General features: G+C 40.6%; 1 protein-coding gene and 1 long non-coding RNA gene across 8 annotated transcripts in view; both read left to right on the top strand.

Moving 5' to 3' along the window:
* The window catches only part of LOC131236694 (RNA-binding protein 1-like), a 32,352-nt gene extending 16,378 nt beyond the window's left edge, over window positions 1-15,974 (top strand). For 5 of the 7 annotated variants that reach the window (XM_058234048.1, XM_058234050.1, XM_058234053.1 and 2 more), the window contains 5 exons: window positions 1,719-1,994; window positions 2,100-2,204; window positions 3,639-3,779; window positions 15,291-15,382; window positions 15,534-15,974. In XM_058234048.1, coding sequence (XP_058090031.1) covers window positions 1,719-1,994; window positions 2,100-2,204; window positions 3,639-3,779; window positions 15,291-15,382; window positions 15,534-15,561 — 642 coding nt within the window. In that variant the 3' untranslated portion in view covers window positions 15,562-15,974. Of the gene's footprint in view, window positions 1-1,718; window positions 1,995-2,099; window positions 2,205-3,638; window positions 3,780-12,404; window positions 12,902-15,290; window positions 15,383-15,533 lie in introns of all 7 variants that reach the window. The other 2 variants (XR_009166834.1, XM_058234049.1) reach the window with 2 other exon arrangements.
* On the top strand, window positions 12,917-13,981 carry LOC131236696 (uncharacterized). Its single transcript, XR_009166835.1, has 2 exons — window positions 12,917-13,772; window positions 13,940-13,981. It is a non-coding gene; the product is annotated as an uncharacterized LOC131236696 (long non-coding RNA).
* Window positions 15,975-17,506: the final 1,532 nt, after the last annotated feature.

Raw genomic sequence — 17,506 nt, 5'->3', positions numbered from 1 at the left:
AATCATCACTGATCAAAACATGGGAGAAGCCAGTTTTCAGCAGTTTATATGCAGTCAAATTTTAGATCACTCCAAGGGGAAGATAACTATGCTCCAAAAACCAGCCAAAAGATAGCTGAGTATGTATATATATATATATAAAAATGCATGAAATAAACCAAACTAGAAAACAGTACCTGCTAAGCCCAAGGTTGTCACTGTATAGGGAAGTGTTATGGTGTTACAAAAATCATGATCCATTTATGTTTTTTGTCAACCTGATTCAAAGTTTCTAAGCATCTTGTGGCATTTTCCTTCAACCAGAGGACTCGACTATGGATGGTTAGATCACAGATTTTGTAATTTGTGAAGGCAAGCTCATCCACTTCCTCTGGAGGCGCAGTATTCTGTGCCTCAATTTTTGTGTACCAAACATATGCATATGTGTATGATTATCTGAACCAGGCATCATGCCATGTCCACCATTGACAGGTCACTAATCACTTGATCAGAACTCGCTTTATTTTACCATCATAACCGTCTAATAAATGGATATTTTCTCACTGAATGTGGCCCATTTGCAGTTTTACCCATCAGATGAATGGTTTTTTTTTTTCCCCTTGAAAGATCATCAGATGAATGGTTTTTTTTTTTCCCCTTGAAAGATCATCAGATGAATGGTTTTTTTTATCCATAGTCTATGTAAGCCAGTTGTGCAGCGATGACATTGAGGCACAGTACTGTGCCTCCAGAGGGCACTGGATTGGGTTCCATCTGAGTGACCTAAAAGATAGGTTAGAAAATATTTCTAGAAAAGGTCAGAATTGTATTGTTATTTTCCTATATATGGATGAGAGAGAGAGAGAGGATATTAATTCGTTAAATTAATCTTTAGCTTTATTTATCTACTTTAAAATAGAAATACAGGGAAAATGGTTTTAGGAAAAAAAAAAAAACCTTGGCATAAAACTTCTATACACTACCCTCCTCGCAGTGCATGTGATGAACGCATGGTGATCGGAACTGTTGATCTGGTAGGTTCTCACTTGGATGGGCTTTATAATGAAAATCAAGGGGAGTGGATTTTTGTAGCCATCCAATAAGTGAACTGCAAAACAAGTGGTTAGAGCAGTGGTCCACATGATCGTACCATTAAAACAAACAAATTGGGTGATCAGAGTTGTCCAGTCACTGTGGTCTTCGGCCTATTAGTAGCCCAGCAAACCAATGGTCCCGATAACACATGTTTGCTCCGTCACCTCTAGGAGGCAACTGCATAGAGCTTTTATGCTGTGCTCCCTGTGTACTGGATAACCTCATTAGAGAATGCTGTTTTTATTTAGCTGTTGGTATGAAAACTTGGCTAACATATTTTTTTTGTTGATATTACATTCTGCTGATGTTCTATTCAATGCTCATGTGATGTATGCTTTTTGTTGAGATGCTGCTCTTGCTGATTCCGTTTCCACTCCTCGGAAGCAGTCAACTTTTACTGATTTGATAGAGAAACCATATATTGATCTATCTAGAAAAGCAAAATTTCAGACCGTAGAACATTGCTTATGTCATTATGATTGTACTGCATTTAATGTCTTCTCTCTCTCTCTCTCTCTTTTTTTTCTCTTTTTTTTTTTTTTAAAAATTAAATGTTTTAATCTGTTACCAGCTGGAGATGTTGCTTCTGTGCACTCTGTTATATGATATTGACCATCGAGCATGTTACACACCTCGCTCTGCAGATAGCTGTTGAATCTGCTTCACCTACAGATCGTATGCATGGTGGAGGGCAGATCCCTCCAAATGCATTTTTATCTCCAGGAGTTGAAAGAGACCTACCTTCTGAGGTTCCTGGTGTTGCAACCGAAAATTGTAATCTAGCCACTTCATCGACCACTTCAACTGGTAAATGGGGAAAGAAGCTTTTCATTGGCCGGATTCCAATTGAAGCAACTGCCGTTGACTTGCGGGTGCATTTTAGTCAGTTTGGCCATGTAATGGATGTATATCTTCCCAAGGTGAACATCCATATGCATTATCATTCCATTAATCATTGACCTCAGTTATCTCGCTCTTCAATTCTTCAGCTGCACGGTACAATCTGTTGTTTTGTTTTGCTGCAGGATGGCACAAAAACATCTCATAGAGGGTTTGGTTTTATCACGTTCGCAGATGAAATTTCAGCTGAATTTGCTTCTCAGAAAATCCATAAGATTCTAGGCCAAAAGGTCCACCACAATTTCCTAATATTTTATTGCTTTCGAAATGTCAATGCAATATTGCAAGTTTTTCATAGAAGTTCCTCCAATGCTTAGTTTTCAGAAGACCTTGAACTTCACTTGTTATGCCTAAGATTCCAATACAGCAAAGAAGAAAGGTCTATGTTATTACATCTTTACCCCTTAACTTTGAATACTATTGTACTTGTGGCCCTATCTTCCTCACACAGTTACGGTAGAATAGGAGCCCCATTTGTTCATTGGTTCCTTTGGAGCTAGATATTGGTAATTCTGAAAGCAACTTGATGAATTATAAATGAAGGCAGTTGCCTTCTATGGTATTTTGGAGGATGAGATGGGATTGAGCATGTGACTCCGGTGCGACTCACATGCATACATATTATCCCATAGTGTTGACACTTGACACTACCAGGAGACCACCATGACATGTGAATGGCATGTACTCTGTCCAAGTGTCCATCAGGTGCGCCCCTGGAGCCCAAAAATCAGGTTGATCCAAAACTCAAGTGGGCCATACCACAGGGAACAATAGGGATTGGAACGCCCACCATAGGAACCATTCCAATGCTGTTTAGGGCCTTTAATGGTGTGCATATGCCATACAAGATACAACCTGTTCATCTTGAGTTTCCCATTAGGATGGACGCCCCAAAAATAGGCCAGTCCCAACTCAAGTGGGCACGCCAGAATTTGGAGGTTTTTGTTGTGATTTGCATTGTTTCTGATGGTGTGGCCCACCCAAGTTTTGAACTGGCCTGAATTTTGGGCTACAAGATGAACATGTGGGGCCACACCTGATGGAAGTAGTGGACGACACACGCATGATGGTGAGCCCCACGTGGCTTTTGACGCTACAGAAAATTACAGCAGTGTTGACACTACGGGATCATTACACATAGCAAATGGATCACCTAGTATACTGATACAGCATAAACTTCTTTTTGTACAATCTCGACTGTAATTCAAGAATTTGGAGTCATTGCTTGTCAGATTCCCCATGTACATCCTTTCCTTATTCCAAGATTTGAAAGCTCACACCCAGACTTGGATTTCAATGTCGGCCCAAGTCAGACCAACTTGAAACTTAGTTGAGTTCTAGGTTAATCATTTGGGGACTCGATTGATTATTTCAAGTGCTCAATTTTTTATTTTTTCCCTCAAGTAATCAATCAAGGCTTCATGCTTCCATTAGCTTTGACCCAATTCTTCACAAGGTTAACTCTGATGAGCTTTTTTTTCCCCTGGTTTTCTAACTTGCATCCAGCACTATATCAGCTTATCTGCTTTTGTAGGTTTTAGAGCAGAAAAGGGTTCTATCATTAGTTGGATATGATTTCTTGTCTTCAGTAGTAATCATTGACTCTTCATGATTCTTTTATTTTGAACTGTGCTGATTATTCTACACATTTCCATTTCTTGCAGATTGTATTGGACCGAGCAGCTCCCCTAGAAAATGAGGGATCAAATGCCGTTCCCTCTTCATCTGTCACCAGTGTCACCCCTTCAGATGGATCTATTCCAACATTACAAAATCTATCAAGTCAACAGGCTTATGATGCCAAGGTGAATATATTTTATTTTCGGCCTTTTCTACTTATAAAATGCAACATCTTTCATTATAAAATGAAATTGCTTGTGATGTAGACTCTTGCAGCGTTTGATTCAAAACCATCTGTTTAATGTGCATCAAATACTCCATGGTTTGCTGGAGAGGTTATATGTAAGGCTATTGATCATTAGAGGAAGCATAAGTTAGAGAGATTACTCATAATTTAAAGGGATTTTTACGTAATGCTACCTTATTAATTTGCGTATTGCACCCCGGTTCCTAAATTGAGCCCATTTCCCTGATGGCAGTTACCTTAAGTTGCTGTTTTTAGAAAATGATGGAACTGCTGTAAAAAAACTGCTAATCATATGGACGATAGCGAATTGCATAAAATACTCGCTGCTTGTTTTCATCAGTTCATTTCTCAACTCCAAAACACCCAAACAGCAACCTTGCAACAACATTCATGCAACCGAACTTCTTCCAAATTCAAACATCTGTCCTACACATCCTTCTCCCCATCCTCTGTACACTCCTATCCAACCAATTCAATCTCGGCTGTTTATACCGATATTAACAACCTCAATTCACCAAATCACTGTGCCTCCCTAACCATCAGATACCAACAACTTATATTTTGTAAACAAACTAAGGGATAGAGTTCCACTTGTGTTTTCGGCATTTCTTAAATGGTGGTTATATACATGGCACATACATAAATCAATGTTGACCAAGACCGTTTGAATCATGGGTTCCATTGTTGATGGAGCATAGCCCTTGAAGTTGACATCAGTGATTGAATCTGGACAATTTATTTTTTTATTTTTTATTTTGGCCTTCCATTAGATTGCCTGCAAGTTGGATTATTTAGGATTGTCTGACATCCTTTTTAAGAAAACACCCTCCCTATTAGTGTCGATTCTTTAACAAGTCATAAATGTTGATTTATGGCTATGGTAGGAGGCAAAGTGAAGGACTGGATTCCTTTCAAATGTAACTTGAGGTTGCTGGGGACATCTCGTGCAAACGCGCACACCCCCTATGCACATACGCAAGGAGGAGGGCCCCACCATCGATCTGGATCGATGACGACGTCCAGGGAGGGCCTCCTAGTTTGAGGACTGTGTTTTGGTTCCTTGGAGTGGACCCGATCATCATGTGGATCCCAACATTGGATCTCATGATCGTGGCCCACTACCTTAGATGATCTAGGGACTTTGAGTTTTGCTTATTATTGTTATTAGGAACATCATGAACGATTTAGATTGCTTTGATTAGTTGTTATTTTTGTTACTTCATTTCTAAGTAATAGTATGCGCACATGACGCGACTTTTGGGGTATAGGGTTTTCTTATAAATAGGCAACCCCTTGTAGGTTTTTTCTTATTGAAGATTATGGATAAAATTTTGTGTTTTCCTGTTTCTCTAATTCTCTGAGTTGTGGAAATCCAATTGGGTGCGAAACCCTCCCTTCTTCGAAGGGCTAACTACCGTGGTGTGAAGCCACACCTATCTCAAATCGCCCCTACCTCCTACCCTCTACATTCATCATCTCTCATAGCCATCCACTCTTCAAATCCACCTTTATTTTGCAGCCAATCCTTCTCTATAGTAGATTTCCAGAATCAGGCCCTACAGGAGGGCTGAAACTTTGGCGGAGCATCGTGCTCAAACCAATCATCCGATTACCCTGAAACTTAGTGTGTGGATGGCCCATCCCTGGCCGACCAACCACTAGTTGGCCCTTTTTGGGTCGTGGGCCCCACACAAGTGCGGACAACAATCCACGCACGTGTGTTAGGCCAGCCTGTTGTCTACACGTGTGGACTGATTACAGGTCCTCTCTCTCATCTCTTTCACTCCTCTATCACCTTATTTCCCTAACCCTAACCCTAGATTATCCTAAATCTCAAGTTCTATTCCCCCTTTTACAACCCTAGGGTTTTCCGAATTGAAACATGTGAATCCCTTGGATTGGGGAAAAAATCTTTTGCATGTGTGGATAATCTACTCTCCTTTGATCATTGTTTGGTTTATAATTTTAATTGATCTAACTCTAACATGTGTAGGCTTGGACCCTTGTAGATCTCCCTTGTTGCATGCTTGACTTTATGTCGAATGTGGAAATTTTATGATTGTTTCTAAATTAGTATGATCAAAAGTTTGAAATCTTGCATATCATATTTAATTTTCATGTCTTGCATCAAATTTGGTATTAGAGATTAGGTTTTTCATAGGGGATTGCATTGCATGTTTAGGGTTTAGTCTACTCACGTTTAATTTGCGTTAAATCTCATCATATAGGACTGTTTAGGACCCATCATTCACACTAGGGGCTGCTGAATTTTCTGTTGTCAGAAAATCCCTAAATTTCTTGGCTGAATTTTCTGTTGACAGACTCTTTGGGCAGTTAGGTCGTTGGAATTTTAGTAGCATTGTGAAGTTTCTCTCATATAGAGTCCAATAGGATCATTTAGTCCCATTTAGGTGTATATAGTTGTGTTAGAGGGTCTTTGAGTTGAGTGAGTAGTTATATGCCCACACATACTGGTCATGGTATTGGCTTGCACCTTACACTAAACATGGAGCAATTGCAAGAATCAATGAACAATATAACCTGACAGTTTGAGTCTTTGGGTAAGCGCTTGGAACAATGTATTGACTAATGCTTTAAACAACTTGATGTAAGCGTTACCCAATTAGAGACCTTCGCCCGGGCAAACCCCACCATTGGGGAAGATGCTCAATCTCAGGCAGTAGTCAGGAGGATGGACCAAGGAATGGAGGTGGCCAAGGAATTGGTCATGCGCGCGTACCCGTGTACCCACCCCGCGAGGGGCATTATGATCATTATAACCCAGATGCACAACTCCTAAAGGGAGTTAAGAGTAGGGGCCCTTACGTTTGATGGTCACTTGGACCCTAAAGCCTTTTTAGATTGGTTGGCGGATATGAACCACTATTTTGAATGGTATGACATGTCAGATGCTCGTCGAGTCCGAATTATCAAGATGAAGCTTGTGAGTCAAGCAAAGAGATTTTAGGCTACTGTAGAGCGAAAGAAAGAAAGGTCGAGGAAGCTCCCAATAGTCCATTGGAAAGAAATGAAAGAAACTCTTAAGGAAAAATACCTCCCTTTTCTCTTATCACTTGAGGTTGGTTGATGAATGATAGTCTCTTCGACAAGGTTCCATGAGTGTTGCTGAATACATTGAGAAGTTCGAAGAGTACTTGACCTGATGTGAAGTTGATGAGGACCCCGTACTCACTCTTGCTCGATTTAAGACGGGCCTCCACTCTGACATTAGGAGAGAGTTGTTTGCTAAGGACATAAACACTCTTGAACAGATGTATAAAGTAGTGTTAGAGGTCGAGCAATACCTCAAAGCATCTGTGGAAAGGCGGTTTGAGTTTTGTGATTCTAGCGCTAAGGTTAACCCTTCTGGGGCTAAGCCAACACTAGATATCAACACAAGCCTTCCAGTGGTTCTCAGTGTAGGCCTAAAGATGGTAAGGGTAAAGAGGTTGTCGGGTCTAGTTTGTGCAAAAGTGAAGCAATTAGGTGTTTTAGATGTCGATGGTTTGGTCACTTTGCCCAGTGTGGCACGAAAGATGGTACCAAGGTGTTCCTTATTGATGGGCAAGTAGAAGTAGTGCCCCTAGAAGGTGACGATGAAGGGGAAGAATATGAACCAGCAGAAACCCCTAATGATGAGGAAGAGGGAGCGCAAGAGTCTGCGACCTTTGCAGTTGTGCCTTGCGCTTTTGCACAAGTTAATAATACTAATGATCGACGCCGCAACACGTTCTTCTATACTTACACAAAATGTGGTGAAAAGAGTTATAAGATGATTGTGGATAGTGGTAGTTGTGCCAACGTGGCATCAACTAGCACTGTGAGCCATTTGGGCTTGAAGCTTGAAGTTCATCCTCAACCCTATAACGTATCTCGGGTTGATGAAACTTCCATTCTAGTCTCGCACTGTTGTCTTGTTCTTGTTTAGTTTGGATCATATAAAGACACTTTGGTGTGATGTTGTTCCCATGGATGTTGGCCATATCATCATGGGTAGGCCTTGACTCTATGATAGGGATGTCACCATATTTGGTCGTTCTAATGTGTGTACATTCTAGTTTGAGGGCAAGAAAGTCAAGCTAAACCCACTTCTACCCAAGAACACAACTGGAAAAGAGTCCACCACACAGTGGTTTGAGCGGCTCAAAAGAATTGAAGGAATCGAAGTTTAAGTCTAAGCCTCTCCATATTCTAAATGCCCAGGACTTTGAGCGAGAGACTTATTTAGACTCGGTAGTGTACGCCATTGTGGCTAGGGAGAGTGCACCAGAGGCTAGCGTAGAGTTGCCCACTGAGGCCGTTTTGGTAGTGGATGAGTTCCATGATGTCTTTCCCGAGGATCTACCGGATGAGCTTCCCCTTATGAGGGATATACAGCATGCCATTGATTTAGTTCCTGGAGCGACTCTACCAAACCTTCCTCATTACAGAATGAACTCAGAGGAGCATGCAGAGTTGAAGAGGCAGATTGATGAGCTACTAGAAAATGGTTTCATTCGAGAGAGTATGAGCCCGTGTGCCGTGCCAGCCCTTCTTACACCTAAGAAGGATGGCACATGGAGGATGTATGTTGATAGTAGGGCCATCAACAAAATCACAGTAAAGTATCGGTTTCCCATATCGCGTCTTGATGACATGTTGGATATGATGGCCAATGCTACTATCTTCTCAAAAATTGACCTCAAAAGTGGTTATGACCAAATCCGTGTATGCCCTGGTGATGAGTGGAAGACGACCTTCAAGATGAAGGATGGGCTATACGAGTGGCTAGTCATGCCTTTTAGGTTAACTAATGCCCCAAGTACTTTCATGCGTATGATGACCCAAGTGTTGAGGCCCTTCATGGGAAAGTTCTCGGTCGTCTACTTTGATGATATCTTGATTTATAGCATGACCAAAGAATAACACCTCAATCATTTGAGGCAGGTTTATGGGATCCTTAGAGCCGAGAAATTGTACGCCAACCTAAAGAAGTGTGCGTTTATGTCTAGTAGTGTTATCTTCTCAAGTTTTGTTGTATTAACTGAGGGTGTATCGGCGGATCCCGAGAAGGTCAAAGCCATTGTCAATTGGCATGAACCCCACAATATTCACGATGTGCGCAGCTTTCACGGCTTAGCCACCTTATATAGGCAGTTCATTCGAGGTTTCAGTTCTATTATGGTTCCCATCACGGATTGCATAAAAAAAAGGAGAGTTTCAATGGACGAAGGCAGCCTCGAAAGCCTTCAAGAAGAAAAAGTTCAAGATAATCGAAGCTCTAGTCACGCGACTTCCGAATTTTTCAAAAGCTTTTGAAGTCGCATGCGACGCATCAGGAGTCGGCATAGGAGGAGTACTTAGTCAAGAAGGGCACCCTGTCGCCTTTTTTAGTGAGAAACTGAATGAGGTGAAGCAAAAATATTCCACCTATGACAAAGAATTCTATGAGGTCGTGCAATCGCTGCGCCACTGGTGTCATTATTTATTGCCGTAAGAATTCGTCTTGTTCTCAGATAACGAGGCCTTAAGATATCTGAACTCTCAGAAGAAATTAAACCCTAGGCACGCCAAGTAGGTCCAATTCCTTCAAAAGTATACTTTTGTGCTTAAACACAAGGCCGGTGTAGAGAATAAGCCCGCTGACGCGTTGAGACATCGAGTCGCATTACTCAGTTTCATGAGTGTTGAAGTCACGGGCCTCGAGCATGTCAATGATGATTATTCTGAGTGATCAGATTTTGGAGTTGTGTACGCGTCGTTGTTAGAGAGTTTGTCAGGAGCTAGCAGTGAGTACTTGATTTTAGATGGATATTTGTTTAGGAGTGATTGCTTATGCATACCGCGCACATCCCTCCACGATTTTCTTATCTGGGGGTTACATTCAGGAGGGGTCGCGAGTAATTTTGGTCAAGACGAGACCATTGCCCTAGTGGAGGATAGGTTCTATTGGCCAAGCCTCAACAAGACGTGACCAAAATTATTGGGGCAATGTCGTACTTGTCAACAGGCAAAACAGAAAAAATAAAATACGGGACTAACACACCTTTGCCAGTTCCATTCATCCCTTGGCAGGACATCAGTATAGACTTCGTGTTTGAGCTTCCCAAGACTATTCGTAAACATGATTCCATATTTGTTGTCGTGGACTATTTTTCTAAAATGACCCATTTCGTTCCTTGTCCTAAGACCTCTGATACATCTCATGTTGCCAAACTGTTCTTTAGTGAGGTCGTTAAACTTCACGGGTTACCAAAAACCATAGTGTCTGACCGTGACGTGCGATTTATGAGTTATTTTTGGAAGACACTATGGCATATGATGAATACTAGGCTCCAATTTTCTTCTGCCTACCACCCTCAGACCAATGGTCAGACTGAGGTGGTCAATAGGAGCCTAGGGTGTTTGCTCAGATGTTTAGTGGGGGAACACACCAGGACATAGGACACCGTACTACCTATAACCGAGTTTGTATTTTATAGTTCTGTCAATAAGTCCATAGGTTTAAGTCCCTTTGAAGTCATTACTGGTTATAAACCTAGGAAACTTATTGATCTTGTCCCTATGTCACTGTCCCATAGGCCATCAGAGTCTGCAGAGTCTTTTGTGCATCACATTCATTCATTGCATCAAGAAATTAGGCGAAAGATCACTACTAGTAATGAACATTACAAACTTTCTGCAGACCAGCATAAACCTTTCAAGGAATTCAATGTAGGGGACTCTGTAATGGTCTACATCAAGCTAGAGCAGTGCCCTCAGGGAGCCGTTCATAAATTACACGCGTGTGGCACTGGACCATTCAAAATTATAAAACGAAACGGTCTTAATGCGTATGTGGTAGATCTTCCACCTTCCATGGTAATTAGTTCCACATTCAATGTGGAGGATCTAGTTGCTTTTCAGGGGACCCCTGATACATTATCCAGCCTTTCGCCTAACCATGCTGATTCCCCAGACCTTTCCGTTGATCCACGACCTCTTCCCGACCCTTCTTCCCAGCCTCTACTTTCCATACCTTCCCTTCCCACACCTAGAGAGGAGATAGGGGATATTCTGGACCATCAGATAGTATCAACGTCGGGCGACGGGTTTCAAAAGTACCTGGTTAAGTGGAAGTCACGCCCAACTTCAGATAATACGTGACTCGCTAAGGAGGAGCTTCAACGAGTTGATCTTGACATCTTGGAGCGGTTCAGGAGTTTTGTTTCGCCAATGGCGAAATCTTCGCAGCAGGGGAGAGTTGATGAGGACATCTCGCACACACGCACGCAAGGAGGAGGAGCGCCCCACCATCGATCTGGATCAATGACAACATCCAGGGAGGGCCTCCTAGTTAGAAGACTGTGTTTTGGTTCCTTGGAGTGAACTCGATCATCATGTGAATCCCATCACTGGATCTCATGATCGTGGCCCACTACCCTAGATGATCTAGGGACTTAGAGTTTTGCTTATTATTGTCATTAGGAACATCATGAACGATTTAGATTGCTTTGATTAATTGTTATTTTTGTTACTTCATTTCTAAGTAATAGTATGCGCACATGACGCGGCTTTTGGGTTATAGGGTTTTCTTATAAATAGGCAACCCCTTGTAGGTTTTTTCTCATTGAAGATTGTGAATAAAATTATGTGTTTTCCTGATTCTCTAATTCTCTGAGTTGTGGAAATCCAATTGGGTGCAAAACTCTCCCTTCTTTGAATGGTTAACTACCGTGGTGTGAAGTCACACGTATCTCAAATCGCCCCCACCTCCTATCATCTATATTCATCATCTCTCACAGCCATCCACTCTTCAAATCCACTTTTATTTTGCAGTCAATCCTTCTCTATAGCAGATTTCTAGAATCAAGCCCTGTAGGAGGGCTGAAACTTTAGCAGAGCACCGTGCTCAAACTAGTCATCCGATTGCCCTGAAACTTGGTGTTTGGATGACCCATCCCTGGCCGACCAACCACTAGTTGGCCCTTTTTGGGTCGTGTTCCCCACACACACATGCGGGCAGCAATCCACGCACATGTGTCAGGCCAAGCTGTTGTCCACTCGTGTGGACTGATTACAAGTTCTCTCTCTCTCTCCTCTTTTTCACTCCTCTATCACCTTATTTCCCTAACCCTAACCCTAGATTATCCTAAATCCCAAGTTCTATTCCCCCTTTTACAACCCTAGGGTTTCCCGAATTGAAACATGTGAATCCCTTGAATTGGGAAAATAATCATTTGCCTGTGTGGATGAATCTACTCTCCTTTGATCATTGTTTGGTCTATAATTTTAATTGATCCAGCCCTAGCATGTGTAGGCTTGGACCCTTGTAGATCCCCCTTGTTGATTGCTTGACTTTATGTGGGATGTGGAATTTTTGTGATTGTTTCTAAATTAGTATTGATCTAAAGTTTGAAATCTTGCATATCATATTTAATTTCCATGTCCTGCATCAAAGGTTATTGGTAGCTCAAGGTTTAGCTCGAGCAGTGGCATTTTTGCATCTCAATGCCAATGCACAGGACGTCATTCCCCACAAGAACTTGAAGTCTTTGAATTTTATTCTCGATGAGAATGATGTACCTCTTGTTTCTCATTACAGCCTTAATCCATTGATTGTGGTTGCTGCCGCAGTTGAACAAATGGTGTCATACAAATTGTCAAAATAACAACAACAAAAAGAAGTTTCAAAGAAATCAGATGCATGGACGTAATGGCTGTCTTCCCCTTTAGCTTAAAATGGGTAGAGCACGTAGTCATTCGGCTCCATCCGGCATCAAAGGTGTGGATCTATGCAATTGGGCTAATAGAGCTATTGGAGAAGAATGGGGCTGCTGAGATTTTCGATCTAGAGATCTCCATGCAGAGAAGTGCCTCAGAAGGGACTTAAGTTGCCATAAATCATTCTACATTGTTGCAACAAGTTGCCTGAGAACTACCCAGACATGGAGGAGGTGTTGAAGGACATGGCCAATAAAAAAGATCTCCAACTCAGGGGAGGACGAGAACTCATCTGATTGGTTATTGAAGTAGTGTTTGATTTTGACGAGTGGTTCAGTGTAGTTGGTGATGAGAGATGTTGAAAGTCTTGCTTAAAAGGTGATCATCCAAGGTGTCCCGTATCGGTATCGATTGGCGTAACGGTGACCTCCAAAACCGATACGGATATGGGGGCGTAACGGCGCAATTTTATTTATTTTTTGCCAAAAAAATATGAAAAAATATGGATTAAATCCGGAATATTCTAAGCATTCCAAATATGCATTCATTTATAAATTGGAACATGTTTATGGTGGTGTAACGGTCCACTCTTTGGTGAGAAGTTGTATCGGACTGTCTGATGAATTTATGAACCAGATAACCTGAATTTGACTACAAAATTCATATATTTTATTTTCTAACTATCTACTATCAATGATAGATATGTTAGAATGAATGTAATATGAAAATATCTTACATTTAGGTGTTTGCAATTATTTTTGAGGTCCAAAATTCATGCGTAAATAGAAAAAAATATAAAATGGCACCCCAAATATGTAAAATGCACATTAACATGTTCTACTATGATTAACAACACATCATATGACATCATTAAAACAGCAAAAGAATCATTAAAAAATAATTTTTCGAATTTTCAAAAAAAGGGCTGAAATAAATGCGTAAATAGAAAAAAATAAAAAAATAAAAAAAAATGGCACCCCAAATATGTAAAATGCACATTAACATGTTCTACTATGATTAACACATCATATGACATCATTAAAATAGCAAAAGAATCATTAAAAAATGATTTTTCGAATTTTCAAAAAAAGGGCCGAAATAAATGCGTAAATAGAAAAAAATATAAAATGGCACCCCAAATCTGTAAAATGCATATTAACATGTTCTACTATGATTAACACATCATATGGCATCATTAAAACAGCAAAAGAATTATTAAAAAATGATTTTTCGAATTTTCAAAAAAAGGGTCAAAATAAATGCGTAAATAGAAAAAAATATAAAAAATATATAAAATGGCACTCCAAATCTGTAAAATGCACATTAACATGTTCTACTATGATTAACACATCATATGACGTCATTAAAACAGCAAAAGAATCATTAAAAAATGATTTTTCGAATTTTCAAAAAAAGGGCCAAAATAAATGCGTAAATAGAAAAAAAATATTAAAAAAATATAAAATGGCACCCCAGATCTGTAAAATGCACATTAACATATTCTACTATGATTAACACATCAAATGGCATGATTAAAACAGCAAAACAACCATTAAAATTTGATTTTTCGAATTTTAAAAAAAGGGGCCAAAATTCATGCGTAAATAGAAAAAAATATTAAAAAATTATTAAATGGCACCCCAAATCTGTAAAATGTACATTAACATGTTCTACTATGATTAACACATCATATGACATGATTAAAACAGCAAAACATATTAAAAAAAGTATAAATACCTATTTTTGACGAATTTTTGAAAAATGGACCAGCGAGCTTTGATTCAAAAAAATCTGTAATATAATGTGTTTTTATCTCAAATACTTAACTAAGGTTGGTCGAAATTAGTAGTAGAAGGAGTGAAAAACAGTTTGGAAGCAAGAGGTTTCAAAAAAACAGCAAAAAATGAGCTAAAAATGAAAAAAAAAAAAAGTTACCGTTACGGCCGTTACACCCCGTAACGGGCCCGTATCGGCCGATACGGGTACAAAAAATCGTATCGGCCGATACGGCCCCGAAACGGGTAACGGTTCGCACCGTTACCGTTACGTATCGGCCGATACGTAACCGATTTGGCACACCCTGTGATCATCTGCATTTCAGCCATGTTTGGAATGACAAAAACCAGTAGTCTAATGCCCTTTATTCCTTAGTGGGCAGTGAGATTGACACCATGGAAGTAATTGGATTTGGGGGAATAAAGAAGCTTAGAAAACGAGTAGAGGTGTTTTAAAAATAGCAATTAAGGAATTAATGAGGGTAATTTCATCATTTTATTAAAATAGAAACTTTAGGTAACCGCCGTTAAGAAAATCTCACGGATGGGGACATTTAACTAAAAATAGAAACTGAAGGGTACTTACTGTTAGGAGAATCACACGGAAGGGAGCCAGATGTGAGGTACTTAAATTAATGAGGTACCCGTAGAAAATGGGATTCATTTAGGTATAGGGATGCAATATGCAAATCAATAAGGTGCCTTTATGTAAGAATCCCTAATCTAAATAACGTAATGATGAGTGTTGCGGAATCATGCCTACGATAAAGAAAATTCTATTAAAAGAAAAGCAAGAAGGAAGATACAACAGATGGGTAAGCAAGAATGAGGAATACAACAGATGGGAACTATTTAGTCCCCAGCAAAACGATCCACTTCTGTGACACCCTCCTTAGCAAGCGTGTCCTTGACATAATTTGGCTCTATACGAACATGATTAAACAAAATGCTTAAAGCAAGAGATAAGAACCTGAATTTTGTTGAAAATGTAGGCAAGCTTCCATGGTCCCGAATTTTCTTTGGACGCCCAACCAATAACATTCCTGGAATCACCTTCAACAATAAGGCCCCCGGAGAAATTAATGTACGCTACTTTTTAACCCGAATCAAATTCATTTTTTGGGTTTCTCACTTTGTATTGTTAAAAGGCCTCTGAATTTCCATCTCCACTTTTGTGCTCTTTTTTTTTTCAATTTTCTTTTTATTGATATTTGTGCTTGCATTATGTTTTGCAGGTTGTACACTCTCGAGGTGCCACGGTAAACCGGCCACTCAGATCAGTGTCACGGTACAGACCCTATTAGAAGTGAGTATGGGAGTTTCATGGATCTCAATTGTGGCATTGTCTTTGTAAAATGCAGTTCTTCCCAGAATCCAATGCAAAAAAGGGGAGGCCTTGGAGAATGTTATGGAAGCTTTGCCTTGCCTTCTTTCAAGAAACATGAGGTTGATTGCTCTTGCTCTTGGGTAATTTTATTTGGTTCCAGTGAAAGTTTCTACTCTCTTTGGGGGAGTTTTTATATAGTTGAAATGAGCTTTGCTCTCATTTCATGTTAAACTGCCAACCTGACGAATGTAACATTACAGTTTATCAAGTTTTATGAGGTGTGATGACATTTTTTTATTCAAAAGTTACGTGAAAAAACTTCTAAATGGGGGCACTTCCCCATCAACAACGAATGCGTGCCATGATTTTTATTTTTTTTTGCCATTCTTGTTGTCACGTGTATCAAATAGATTATCTTGGTGTATGTTTTTTGCATTTCCTTTCCGTTTGGAGGTCCATTAGATCAACAGTCCTGATTGACACCCTGGTGAAAATGTCTTTTTTTTTAAATGCTTATGAGTTATGTGCATATTTGATCATTCCAAGAGGTTGGCTTGGTGATCGACCATAGCTATCAATGGGCAATCGGTAATCTACGATGATGAAGTTTGCTAGCCCCATATTCACCACCCTCCACCTTCATGTTTATGTGTGGCAGATTTCAACCTGGCATGTGAGTGGAATGTCATAGCTGTGTAGAGCTGTACACGAACCGAGTTAGCTCAGTTAGCTCGCTCGACTCGAGAAAGCTCAATTCAACTCAGTTCGAAATTGAGTTCGAGTCAAGCCAAGCTGATTTTACGAGCTCGAAAAAATTTCGAACCGAGTTCGAGCTTGCCCGAGCTCAACTCGACTCAACTTGGATCGAACCAGTTTGGTGACTTGGTTATTTTGATATTGATGTTGCTCACCAAGTGTTTGATGAAATGACTCGACGAAGTGTCCGCTGGTGGCGAGGAAGGTATGGATATGAAACAAATACCTTGTATCTTGAATTTGATGTTGCCTACAAAGTGTTTGATAAAATATCTGTAGATTGATGCTGCTGTTTTATATTCCATGAGAAATTGAAGGTGCACTCCATGTGTTTGTGAAAATGCTGCACAGGCTCGATCTTGGCTTGAACTCGGCTCAAACTGGCCCGAGCTACTGACTGAACCAAGCTGAGCTGGCCAGTCAGGCTCGAGGACTGAGCCGAGCTGAGTTCGAGCTGGGGTCAGCTAGTGGCCGAGCCGAGTCGAGCTGTGCCAAGCTCAACTTGGTTCGACTTGTGTACAGCTCTAGTCAGCTGTGCATAATGTGGGCCTGTTCGTGAAGGTGCCCCTTCACAAAAATAGGGTCAGTCCACTCATCACGTGGGCCACATGTCTATTATGGTTCTTTGGCAAGTTGGTCTTTTTTCTTTAAACTCTCTACTGTTTTTGAACGGCTTGGCTGATTAGCGGATCGGCCTGATTTGCTCCAGGTTGTCTGCATGATGAGGTGCACCCTCTGCACATGCCAGTTTCCCCTCATGCTGCATGTAGACTTTTGCGGAGAGAACTATGCGAGGCTAGCAAACCTCTGTTTATTGTTGCTTTCTGTTAAATCTGACAGAAGGTGACAGCATGTGATGCATGACAAACACTGCAACCTATAGATAGATGATAGGTGTTGTGGGGCTTACCTCTTAGATGGTTGGATGCCGTAACACAATGCAGGCCCCACAACAGCCCGGTACTGCTGTAGCGCACCTCCTAGATGATTGCTCTATAAATGGGTGAAATTGCATTAATAGCAATGAATTATGACTAGGATGTTGCATATTGTGTTGATGGCACCTGGTATATAGTGCTAGCGGTGGCTGAAATTGATATATTTTCAACACCTAGGGTGAATATT

Source organism: Magnolia sinica, chromosome 2 (genome assembly GCF_029962835.1).
Source record: "Magnolia sinica isolate HGM2019 chromosome 2, MsV1, whole genome shotgun sequence".
In the NCBI taxonomy this organism is placed as follows: Eukaryota; Viridiplantae; Streptophyta; class Magnoliopsida; order Magnoliales; family Magnoliaceae; genus Magnolia; species Magnolia sinica.
The sequence above is the reverse complement of the archived record's forward strand: the minus strand, read 5'-3'. Positions and strand labels throughout refer to the sequence as shown.